The sequence below is a fragment of the Thunnus maccoyii genome, chromosome 13 (assembly GCF_910596095.1).
Source record: "Thunnus maccoyii chromosome 13, fThuMac1.1, whole genome shotgun sequence".
NCBI lineage: Eukaryota > Metazoa > Chordata > Actinopteri > Scombriformes > Scombridae > Thunnus > Thunnus maccoyii.
Window position 1 is genome coordinate 17,363,067 of NC_056545.1, and position 12,696 is coordinate 17,375,762.

A 12,696-nucleotide genomic window follows, 5' to 3' on the forward strand; every position below is an offset into this window, starting at 1 on the left:
GATGTTTCATATTATCTGCTGTCTCATTATTTTGTTGATGCCACTAGTGAAATTTCTTGTTTACATGTGTTGTTAAACCTGTGTCTTATTCTGCTGTGACAATTCAACATGCTGAAATCAGTGTTCCTAAATATTTGTCTTATTATGGTGTTGTCAGTCATCATGCTATAATTATTTCCAATATGTATCAGGGTTAGCCAATGTGATGTACATGAGCCGGAAATCAGCCAAGATGTGAATTAGCGAGGGATGTGAGGATTTTTACTGCTAATAGTCTGCCGGCTGTGATGTGTTGACCCTGACAAATTGGGAAATAACACCATATCTGACATCAAATGCACTTTTTGAGTCACATCCCTCACATGCCAATCCAAGCTATGCAATGTAATGTATACCCCACAGCCAGTTATCCCCATGTATATGACGGTTTTAGCACAAAATATCAAACTTGATATTCACTTTGTGTCTTTTTATGAATGGGTTTTTATGTATATGTATTTAAGAATAAACATTGTTGCTTACTGGTAGGTTGTTGTCGATTTAATCACTATATATAGAGCTATAGAGCTGAGACTTGAGACATGAACTTGAGTCAGACTCAGAAATGAGCACTTGAAACTTATTGGAATTGTTTGTTTTGAGACTTGACATACTTGAGCCTTTAAGACTTGCCTTGAGACTTCAACATTCAAATTTCATATTTTGTCTTGTAAAAGACTGAACCAGTAAAAAATAACGATGGACACGCAGGCGACAAGCAAAACATCCTGAATACTTAATTAAGGACTTGGTCCAAGCAATGTAAAAAAAGGTATCAGCATTTTATAAAGTTCAGCATTTAGAGACCTGAAAGACTTGCAAATGACTTCCAATTTGCTTGTGGACTTGACCTAGACCTGTCTCAACAGACTTGTATATGACTTGTATACCTCACATAAGCATACACGTTTAAATTACATTCACAGACAAATCATAATCATCAGTTGCTATGATTATTAGGAGAGCATGAAAGAAAGAGACTCTAATGTGTCAATGATATAGCCTACATTACATACACCAAGACAATGGTTTAAAATTATTGTAATCTGTAAATGTCACAAACAAAAAGTGTGATTATGTATAGACTACAATAACTTTACTTCCTTCATCAGAAATTGGCCTCATGATCGAAACTTTTCCTTTTTTTAACTGATTAATTAGCTGTACCAACAGAGAGGGGGGAGGAATCTGATTGGCTTGGATGGAAAATGACGCACCACAAATATGCCCGCTCTCTTCCTCCTCTTCCTTCCGGTTTTCACTTCCTGCTGCGGCAGTTTGTGTTGTGCTGCTGTTGGCTTGTAAACATGGCCACGGCAGGAGCAGCTGGGGACGACCTGAGGAAAGAGCTCACATGTGCAATTTGTTTGGACTTCTTCAAAGACCCTGTCATACTGAAATGCGGGCATAATTTCTGCCGGTTTTGCATTTGTATGCACTGGGATGAAAATGGCGGAGACTACGGGTATCAGTGCCCTCAATGCCGAACGGTAACGTTTAATTAACACACATTACCGTTACCTGTGTATGCTCCCGTGTTTTTCTTTTGTTTCTTTTCTTTTTTTAACAAATTATGTTTGGTACAGTTGTGACATTATTAGCGTGACTTCCAGGTGTTCCAGGTGTCAGCGAATTCAGAGTTGTTGGTTGATGGTTGGTCTTTTAAAATTAACGTTAGGTAAACTACGCATTGCGTAACTGGCCACCGTTGCTATGATAGCTGGCTAGCTTGCTATAGCTAACGGTAGCTTAATCTAGATCAATTGCCCGAGAGCAGGTGAATTAACTAACAACAGGGAACTTTGTGTTTTAACTATTAAGTAGACAATGTCGAACAAATACACACAGTAAACAAAGTTAATACTGACTTTGGGCTTCATTACATTATTTGTGCTTTTCTTATTCCCCTCTTAGGTTTTCAACAAGAGGAGCTTCACTAAAAACTACCTGGTACAGAATCTGGTCGCCAAACTGGACGATCTTGAGTGTCTGGGATCTTGTCCAGCACCCTCTAAACCCATTAAAGTTGATGGGAAGTGTGAACAACATGGAGAAGAGCTGAAACTATACTGCCAGACTGACAAGAGGCCTATCTGTGTAGTCTGCAGGGAATCCAGAGCACACAGGTTGGCTCACTTTAATATAGATAAATTATAACCTACATATATTCTCTTTTGGTTTATTAGCCATTTGTTTATGATGGAGAATTCCTCTTCTGTTACAAAAAATAATGTTAACTGTCACAACTGTCCTAGACATGGATTAGTTAGTTGTAACCCGAAACACAGTTTGTTTATCAGATTAAACTAGTGGCCTAATGAACACTGGTACTTTACCATTGGCAAGCCTCTGTCTTTAAGTCTTCAGTCTTTAATTGTGTGCATTTACATGACAAAGACACAGCACAGGGAAAGTATCGCTTTGGCAGTAGTTTTGCAAGGGTAATAGGAAGGAGTTATCTGATTACTGACCAACTGCATTTATATTGTTTTTGTTTTGAGTATTTTTTTGTTTATTTGTTATACACATTTAGATGCTATAGTGAGACAACTCAAAGTTTAAGCACTTCTGTACTCTCATCTCCCCTCATGATGCTGACCAAGAGACTACAAAGTTTACTGGCAGTGTACTAGAAATTGCCTGGGCCCAGACCTTTGAATTCACCCACTCCAGAAAGAATGTTATAAGTAACATTGTTAACACTGTGCTAGATGACAGAGAAATACAAAACCGTAATAACAAGCCTTTGAAAATATATATTTTACAAGCACATGCATAAAGCAAACTGCCTGTTAACAACAACAAAGAGACTGAGATACTTTTTTCAGCCCCGTGGGTCAGTTCCCAGCTGTTATCACAGCAGAACGAGTCACTTACTGAGTGATGAAGTTACGCCGTCAGTGGCGTAACTTCATTGGTCGCCTCGACTGGGTGTTGCCACTTCATGTATCCATCATTTCCTCTAGCGTTTCTTACACTTTCCAGCCATATACAAAATTTTGACATAATTTTGACAAGCTGTAGCTCCCAAATGGAGTTTGGGTTTTTTTTTTTCCTTGGACCAGCCGACCAATAAAAACTTGGTCAACTAAGACTCTTCTCATAGACTAAAGGTGGACTATACTAGAACCTATTTGAATTTGTACTGCACTGTATCAACTCTTTTTTTTTTTTGCTTTTTGTCACTATGTGTAAGAAACGTGTCCTTGACTGCATTCCATTCCAATCACAGCAGCCATTGTGGCTGTCTGCGAGAAAGTGGTTAAGATAAAGACAGATCAAAACAGTGGTGATATCTTCCAAAGCTCAAGACATCTGATTTCAATGGTCAAGTGGAATATAAACCATACTAAATGTCATGATTGGTGAAATTTTGTCAAGAGTGAATTAATTGCCAAGCAATGGGTCTCATACACAGTTTGCAGTGTTCAGGTGTTTTGTTATATTGTTCTTAAACCACTGACTGCTCATATGTTGTTCATTGTTATTTCAGACACCATGAGGTGGCACCAGTACCAGAAGTTGTGAATGACATGAAGGTAAGCCTACATGTATGCATTTGTTAAGATGCATGGTCTTCTGTGTACTAGTCTCCTATATTTGGTCAAGAGACACATGGCCTTTGTGATCTCTGATATTATATATCATCTTATTCACTAAATCTAGAATAATAGCAGTTTTTTTCCAGTCTGTGATATCATGATTCATGATGTCCTGTTTTCCTGTCTGCTTATGTCTTGCTGTACATTTCTTACAGATGGAGTTGAAACTGAGGCTAATGGAGCTCAACTGGCAGAAGTCTCAATGTGTAAAAGTTATAACGGCTGACGAGCGCACCAAAAGTGAAGTGAGGGTATGTAATTGTCATGGAAATTTCTCTAGTAGAGATGGATCTCACAAAGAGGGATTGTCTTTCAGAGCTTTATTCCAGTATCATACACATATGCATGCCGGACTGTGTCTGGATTAGACAGAGAGACAAAAAGCGAAGTTAAACACTCAGATTTATAGTCGTTGCGACACCCACCACTGAATGCTACAGAGCACTCCGTGACCCTTTAGAACATACAACCTTGGCAGTTAATTGATACAGCAGTTGGCCCTTTGTTCGTCACTTATCAGTGTTTCTTCCTGGAGGAGTTCTGTCTCCGCATCCATCTGGGAACTGGAAGTTGAAGGTCGAATCACACAGCCTCATTTCTGATAACATTTCTGCACTTTCTCACACAAGGGTAATACAAGTAATAAAAGTTTTACACACATACACATAATCATAAAATATTATAACATAAGAGTATTAAATTTCATTACATTAATAAGATTTTAAGCATATTTATTGCTGGTCAAATTTATGTTTGCAGGCCAAGCATATTTAAAAGTTAAGTACATGTATTATTTAATCTGTAAGAGAGAATCTTTGAACTGAACTGACTTTACTGAATCATCATTATTACTAATCACCATTACTTAGAGGCGAGGGCATACATCCAAACTGGCTGGGGGAAAAATTACTTTCAGCAAACATTTCATATTCTGTCACCCACCCTGGTGCTCCACTAACAGGAAGCCAAAACACTTCCACGATGTCCACTGACCAGTCCCACCACTTTTGATGTCCTCGGGGTCCTAGCACCAGTCTTCTTGGTTCCCCATGCTTCCGTTCCATTGTCATGAGGAGCCAGGACCCTCTAACAAGCATGTAAATTCTCTCACTACAGATAGTTCTATCTACAATCAGTCAATTTTACACACCATTCCTGTTATTTATAAATCTGGCTGCTTAGCTAGGCATAGAAGTCGACCTAAGTGTGTCTCCTTCGAAAATCTAATTTATCCTCCTGTGTCTATTGTGCCCTCTCAGCTGCCCTTTGCTACATCTAAAGCATGTTACACTTGAATCATCTCAAGACTGTAAAATATGCCACAGACTTGGACTGTTGCATTTAAACATCAGAAGCCTGCTCCCAAAAATTGACTATATCCATGTTTTGATAAGCCATGTGTCAGTTCTGACTGAATCATGGCTTTCCCCTAAGATCCCAAATAATAACATTACTATAGGTGGATACAGCGTTTTTAGATGTGATCAAAGAAGTAAAGTTGGTGGAGTTGTGATCTATGTAAAAGACTGCCTCGCTGCCCACGAAATCATCTCGTGCTCAGAGCTCAAGAAATATGAATATATTCTGTTGGACCTCTGTTTTTGGAAGGGACAGGCACATGACCATTGTTGGTATGTATGACCCCCACCCCCACCCCTCCTCAGCACATTTTGAAGCTTTGGAGGACATAGCAAAGCTCTGGTCTGTATTCGTCCTCGGAATTAATAAGAATGGGTGATCTTAACCTGGACTAACAAATTAAAAGAACAGTGCCTGGGACTTAATCTTTTTCAGCTCATAAACAAACCCACCGGAACAAATTTCAAAAATCCTCTTTAACTCCACATTAATTGATATCATCCTTACTGACAGACCACACAAATACCCTGCTTCTGGAGTTTTTGCCCTTGATATTAGTGATCACTGTCCCGGCGCCTGTGTCAGAGACATTAAACTTCATAAATCTCAATCATAAATTATCACAAGAAATTATACGCATTTTAATCTTCAGGATTTTTTAAAATGATATGTCCATCTCTGACATTGATAATACCTTCTCTATCACTGATCCTGCCATAGCACAGGAAAACTTTTCACAATCTTTTAATGTTATTGCTGACAGACATGTCCCTTCCATAAAAAATCAAACTAACACATAATTACAAACAGATACAGTCCTTGGCTCTCCCCACAACTCTCCAGTGCCATCCACAACACAGACAAAGCCTGGTCCAAGGCTAGATCCAGTGGCCTGTGATAGTTCAACTAAATACATTCCTTAAAAGGAGCTACACTACCAAGAGTTTCCTAGGCAACGCCACAGAGGTTAACTCACGTTTCAGAACAGCACTGCACAGAGGCTCCCAAACACTATTGATTTCCGAATGAATGGATATTTGGCGTTATTATTGGCATTGGAGGAAAAAACTTTTTGGCCTGGTGGCCCACCAATTATAGGGGAAACACTGCTAGTCATATCTCTGATAGATCATCCATAGTTGAAGCCTTTAATCACCATTTCCTCTCCTCTGGTCTTTTATTTAATAATATGTCTCTGGATTTAACTGTAGACAATTGCATATCTGTCCAACAGTGGGTGTCCCAAATGCCTCAGCTTCTCCTGACTGCAAATTTTCTTTTAGTTTGGTAAGCACTGCAGATGTTTACAAAGCTCTGCTTAGGTTAAAAGCATGCAAAAACACTGATGCAAATCACCTTGACCCATATCTTCTTCATCTAAGTGCCCCCTCAATCTGTTCACGTTTAAGCACATTTTTAACCAAACCTTTTTAACAGGCAGCTTTGTGGAAAAGCGCCAGAAAAACTACAGTCTATAGGTTTAGATGAAGCCATGCTTAATTGGTTCCACTCTTACCTTACAGAGAGAACTCAGACTTTTGTTGCTGATGGCGCTCAGTCAAGCCATCTTACCATCTGAAATGGGTTGCCACAGGGGTCACTGCTTTTTACATTATACATAAATAACATTGTTCCTCCTGATCAATACTTCAATGCCCATTTTTTTGCAGATGATACAATTTTATATGCCCCAGGCTCCACCCCAGCCCAGGCCCTGACTCGTCTTCAGTCTGCCTTTGATGTTTTCCAGTCATCATTCCTTAATCACAGACTAGTTTTAAATGCAGAAAAGACCAAGTACATGGGATTCTCCTCCACCACCAGTGACTCTGACTATCCTGCCATTAAAACTTTAAATGGCACCCATAATACTCTCGCTGAGTCATACACATACTAAGGAATTTTGCCTGACAGCAGACTATCATTCAAGATTCATGTTCAACATTTTACTCAAATTAAAAGTCAAACTAGGCTTCTTGGATAGAATCAAAGGACGTCTGTCTCCCTCCAACCGTAAAACTATTGTTCAGTCAACCTTCATGTCTGTCCTCGACTATGGAGATATTCTGTATTGTTGTGTTGCCCCATCAACACTTCAGAAGTGAAATCCTGTGTATCATAATGCTTAACGCTTTATCACAAATGGCACATTTCGTACTCATTGTTCTCTGTATCAGAAGGTTGGTTGGACTTCCTTACAGTCAAGGAAAAAAAAACCATGTTCATCTATAAAGTTCTACTGTTGCAGCTTCCAAACTACCTCACACTTCTCCTCTCATTTAAATCTAGTAACTACAGTTAACGATCCAGTAACTACTTAATCTTAGAGGTCCCTCATGTTCATACTAATGTTGGCAGAACTGGTTTCAGGTACTATTCACCTTTTTAAATGAATGAACTGCAAACTGTTCTCAAACTTGAGTCTTACATTCTTCTTGGAGACTTTAAAGCATTATTATTTGTTGGATTTTTTTATGATTCTTGTAACTGTTTTTATTAATTCCTTTTTTGTGTAGTTGTCTCTGTCTGCTGTTGTTTCTTGTCTTATGAATGTTTTTTGTTCTCAGGTCTTTAAAAGATATCTTAATCTCAATGAGACTGCCTGATAAAGTAAAAAATATATAATTGTCATTGACCTGAATCAGAGAAACATGTCTAGATTTGTACTGAACAGCTTGAACTAACAACAAACTGAACTGAATAGAATCGTGATGTGTTCACTCACTGATATACGTACTGAAGTCAGTTTTTTGCATATGGAAGTGCATTTTAACAGTTCACTTGTTGAATGCACTGAAGTGTATTGAACAGTGATGTGATCGTTTAGCTTAGAAAAAGATGAAAGAACTACGTAGTCAAGGACTTTGTCTCTTTTTAACTGAACAAAACAATTTTAAATCAGCAAAGTGATTTGTAATTACCATCTCAACAATCTTAAAGTGTATGTTTGGTTCAAGTGGAGCCCTATTAGCTTATTACCCATGATGCACTAGATGTACAAACATTATGGTACACACTACACTGAAACATAGTAAACATCAATGTGAATATGCTGAACAAGCACACCATTGGTTCTTCTCATGACACTGGCAAATATTAGGCTCCCATCAAACCACCCATAGGCTGCTTGGTTTTACTTTCGGCAGGAACAACTTTCAGTTCACTAATTTAATGTGTAAACAAATTAAGGTGATGGAATAAATGCAAATGTAGTTATTACAAGACCTCTACCTCTGTTATTCTAAATTAGACACCTATCCATTTTGACATTTGACATCAAATCTTTCTGTCCTCCAGCTGAAGAAACAGAGACTCAAGGAGAAGATTGAGGCGGATGTCGGGGCTTTGGTCCAGTTCCTTCTAGACGAAAGAGACTCCCTGCTTGACAGCCTGGATGCTGAGGAAGTGGCCACCATGGCAGTCATAGACGACAACATGAAGATCGTGGAGACTGAGGCAGCAGCTGTGGACAAGGCTATAGCTGATATCCACAGCCACATCAGTGGGAAAACTAGCTTTGAGGTCAGTATAACAAATCAGCTGTCCGATTCACAGAAGTGATTCAACTCTGAAATCACCATGCTGCTGCCACAGCTTGACAGTTTCTGGTCTGGACTAGGTACCAAAAATACTGCACTGAATTTACTTAACCTTTTTAAATACTTCCCTGAAATTGTAGATAGGAACATGTGCATTTCTTTCTCAGAATTCATCTGATGTGGACCAAAATGTCAGAAACATGTCATGAAACTTGTCAGTGTTTGTATTTACACGTTAAAAGCACCACTGATTTTATGTAAACACATTTCTCTTTGACTGTAATAAGTTGACAGTTCATGTTAAAATTAGCATTTTTCTTCCCCCAACAGAGCCTTGCTGATACGTTCAACGAGTAAGTAGCTTTTAGTTATAATGTGATTCTGTAAAATTCTCACAAATTACAGAAGAAAATTACAATTTTTTTTTTTTCCTTCTTCCACAGAGTCATCCATTGCAAGCCTTTCACATCTCTCGAGCCGGTTAATTGTCAGACAGAATTTACCGACTTCTCAGGGCCCTTCCAGCTCATCATGTGGAAGAAAATGATGCACGTGCTGCATACCAGTAAGTTTACTCCACAAAGAGAAGCATGCACTGAACACATGACTCTTTCTTGCGTCAGAAAATTAAAAACCCCAATGCAGCAAGCCGTATAATATTTTTATCATCGCTAAAAACAAGAGTTCCTTCTGTATATTGAAAAGTCATGCCTGCTGGGAATTAATAATCTTATCATACATATCGTACATTCTTCATACTTAATAATAATCACAGTTACATGTTTTTAGTATATACTTTGAGCACACTAAAAATTTGGATATAGGTATGGGTTATACTAGTGAATGAAATCTGCCAATTTTCCAAGAAAAAAAAGCAAAAAATGGGATTTTCTCTTTATTTAAATATACTGCCAGCTTCAGCTCGATTTATGAGCATAGTGAATTAATCTCGCTTTCTCTTTCTGTGTAGTGCCTCAGAACCTCACCTTAGACCCAGACACTGCTCACCCAAACCTGCTGATCTCAGATTTCGACACCAAAGTGGAGGAGGGTCGTGTTCGTAACCAGGAGCCAGACCTGCCGGCTCGCTTCACCCGCTTCTGTGGTGTCCTTGCTACAGCCCAGTACGCCAGCGGCCAGCACTACTGGGAGGTGGATGTTAAAGACAAAGGCGTGTGGTACCTGGGAGTCACCACTGAGTGCAGCAACAGGAAGGGCTTCGTCAGCCTCACTCCCTCCGCCGGATACTGGAGCCTGTGTCTGCAGGACCGGCTGTACGCTAACGGGGAGGATGGGCGCATCCCTGTCGCCGACTACTGGAACTCTCCTCGGGTTGGTGTTTACCTGGACTATGACAACGGTCGTCTTAGTTTCTATGACGCCGTCACAATGAAGAGACTCTACATGTTTGACACCTGCTTTGAAGAGCCCGTCTACCCTTTCTTCAGCCCAGGGAAGAACGATCCTGGCAGCAGGCTGCAGATTTGCCACTATTACTGAGATATGGGATGAGTGTTTTTAAATAATTTGGTCATCAAACAGTAAACTCGTGTCTGCCGGTGTTCAGATTTGCTGTTAGCAAAGTTTTACCACATAGACCAGGCTGAAGTGACGGGGAGATATTGACCCTTGGAGCCATGTACTGTATGCATTTGAGCTGTTACTCGTTGGTCTTAGTGGTCTTAGAAAATACTCTGAATAAGAATTATCAGGTGTCACGGCACACTCTGGTGGTAATGAAGAGCTTCATCTCTCTCTCACCTTTTTTTGAGCTTGAAAATTGAGAATTTGGTATTTTCAACCTAGACACACACTGTAGGCTTATTCCCCTGACAACTGTGGCTGGGGTTCGGAGAGGTGCTCTGTTGTTTATATCACTGTTTCTGCTGGGATGCAGATGCCTCAGATGCTCTTGTTGGTTAGAGCTCATATCCTAATAGCAACCACAATGCCATACTAGCACTGTACATTAGCTCATATTGGCTAAGTTTTGCCAGGCAGTGCCACTGCTGTTGCCTTGTTGGGCAGAACTTGAAGGATATATGACGGTTATCACATTGATAGTTGCTGACAGTCAAGGATTTCTAAAAGTTAAGATTCCCTTATTAATTCCAGACTGAAAACAGCTTGTCAATCATTTGACTCAAATTTGACAGCTGGTACTGGGATTTCAGCTCTCAGACAATGATCAGACTTGCAGTAACTAAAGGCTGGGCTTTTTGTTTTGTGGACATTACTGTTACTACCAATTCTTTTTTTTTTGTTTTGTTTTTTTTGTTCTGTACATTCTTGACACTTTTGGACTGTTGCAGTTTCTTATGTATATTGCTCTGAGTCACATTTTGCAGCTTATTCTTGTGAACAGTTATACAAATGCACATACTTGCTATTTCTGAAAAACAGAAAATCAGCCTCCCTGAAAATGAGCAGGTATGAGGAAAAAACAAATGATTTTCAAAAATTGTTACAGCAGATTATAAAGCTGTGAGCCATGTCCCTAGATATGTTGCCTCGTAATGGGTGAACCTATAGACGTGATTTATTTTTTAGACATTCCATCAACAGCAGTCAGACTTCACAGTTCACAGCTTGGTGGACTTAAGTGTAAACCTGGGATGATGAATGGGAGTTTTATTACAGGTTACATTTTTGTTTTCTTTTTACAAATTACTCACAGTATTTTATTATATTTTAAATAATCCTGCTTTATTATTAACTGCTGGCTGTTGTGTTGGTCGTGACATTTTTATGTCTGTTCAACTGTTTTGTTTTTTTTTGTTTTGTTTTTTTCCATGATTTTCAATTTAAGATTTTGAACGTAAAACATGTGTCTGGACAATTATACATTTGCCTTCATAAACTTTTAATTTAATTTTTTTTCTTAAATGGTTATCTTTATGGATTTTTAATTTCTTTTTTCGCTCTTGTAGTTTGTCAAAGTGCAGTTATGGACCTGCAGATGAGAGGTTTTCTCTTACACGGTTGTACAGCGACACATTTTTTTCAGATATTCTTATTTAGGAGCACAGCAGAAACATTTTCACAGCATGATCGGTGATAATATTTGAAAATGTTCTTGGTCAGTATTAAGATGCTCCTCTTTTGGTTTTCTCACCATATTCAGACGTCAAAGGTATTCATGTGTTAGGACTGCAAAACTCTGCTCTTTAACTTTTGAGTATTTGCTGATAAATGTTTTGTCCAAGATGGTGTACCTCATCTAATACAGTTTTTGAACTGTGTCTTGATTAGTGTTGCATAAAAAAACTTGGTAGTCCCTGTTCTTGGTCCTTTCACTGTTTTAAATGTGCTTACTGTTTCTCAGACTTTACAATGAGATTAAAAGCGGAAAAAGTCGTGTTTCATTTCCCTTGAAGCGTAACTTTCTTCTTCTTGTCATGAGACAGCCGGTCTTTATGTGTGACCTAAACTCTTAGCAAAACAACAGTTATCTTTAGGAAAGACGTTGCTGTGGTTTTTGCCACTTTGCTACATAATAAACAAACTTTTTCCACCATTTTCTTCTCAAACCCAATTTGGTAGTTACCTGGTTTGATTTTTTGCACCCAACTAATGAAATTCTTGGACTTTGATATGTGCACATACACGCTACAAACCTATTAGGAATACCAAAGCAACTGAGTCTTGGTAGTGACCAGGCTGTTGCCTTGGTAGAGGTTTCTCAAGAGGGCTGTTGCTCCCTGTCGATGTCTCAACCTCATTTTCTTCCCTATTCTGGTACAACAGCCTAATATAACCTTCTCTGACAGTTTGTTGCTGCTGATTCAGTTTCATACTGCCAGAACATTTAAGGAGGAGGTGAGAAATCAGAGTTCTCTCCCATCTCCTCCTCCTGCTTTGTAAATGACTCAGTTGTGACTTTTTTTCCTGTCTCTTGATAGGGACATGCTTTTAATAAAGGGCCATACAATTTGATACACATTCAAATGATTATGAACCAGAGACGGTACTCTGACGCTGGACAGAAGAGCATTGCTGATGAACTTTTCTGACAGCTGTGATGATTCTGTGAGGAACAGTATTCAAGTCACCTGGATTTTTGAGTAATTTGATAATGTAGAAGCGTAAGTTGATTAAAACTAGTTACAGACAAGATACATTCATTCACTTTTTGTCGCCATTTTCCCAACTGTTTT

The 12,696-nt window shown here is 39.0% G+C and overlaps 1 protein-coding gene across 1 annotated transcript; it reads left to right on the forward strand.

The window, feature by feature from the left end:
* The first annotated feature begins 1,277 nt into the window (after positions 1-1,277).
* Positions 1,278-11,904, forward strand: trim47 (tripartite motif containing 47). The gene is made up of 8 exons (XM_042431797.1): positions 1,278-1,529; positions 1,954-2,165; positions 3,533-3,578; positions 3,797-3,892; positions 8,298-8,522; positions 8,870-8,892; positions 8,983-9,104; positions 9,510-11,904. Exons 1-8 carry the CDS (start codon positions 1,347-1,349, stop codon positions 10,037-10,039), a joined length of 1,437 nt encoding a protein of 478 aa, XP_042287731.1. The 5' UTR covers positions 1,278-1,346; the 3' UTR covers positions 10,040-11,904.
* The last annotated feature ends 792 nt before the right edge of the window (positions 11,905-12,696 follow it).

Coding starts and splice junctions, on each gene's coding strand:
- trim47 (XM_042431797.1), top strand. CDS start 1,347: ATGGCCACGGCAGGAGCAGCTGGGGACGACCTGAGGAAAGAGCTCACA. Junction 1,530..1,953: donor AGTGCCCTCAATGCCGAACG/GTAACGTTTAAT, acceptor TTCCCCTCTTAG/GTTTTCAACAAGAGGAGCTT. Junction 2,166..3,532: donor AGGGAATCCAGAGCACACAG/GTTGGCTCACTT, acceptor TTGTTATTTCAG/ACACCATGAGGTGGCACCAG.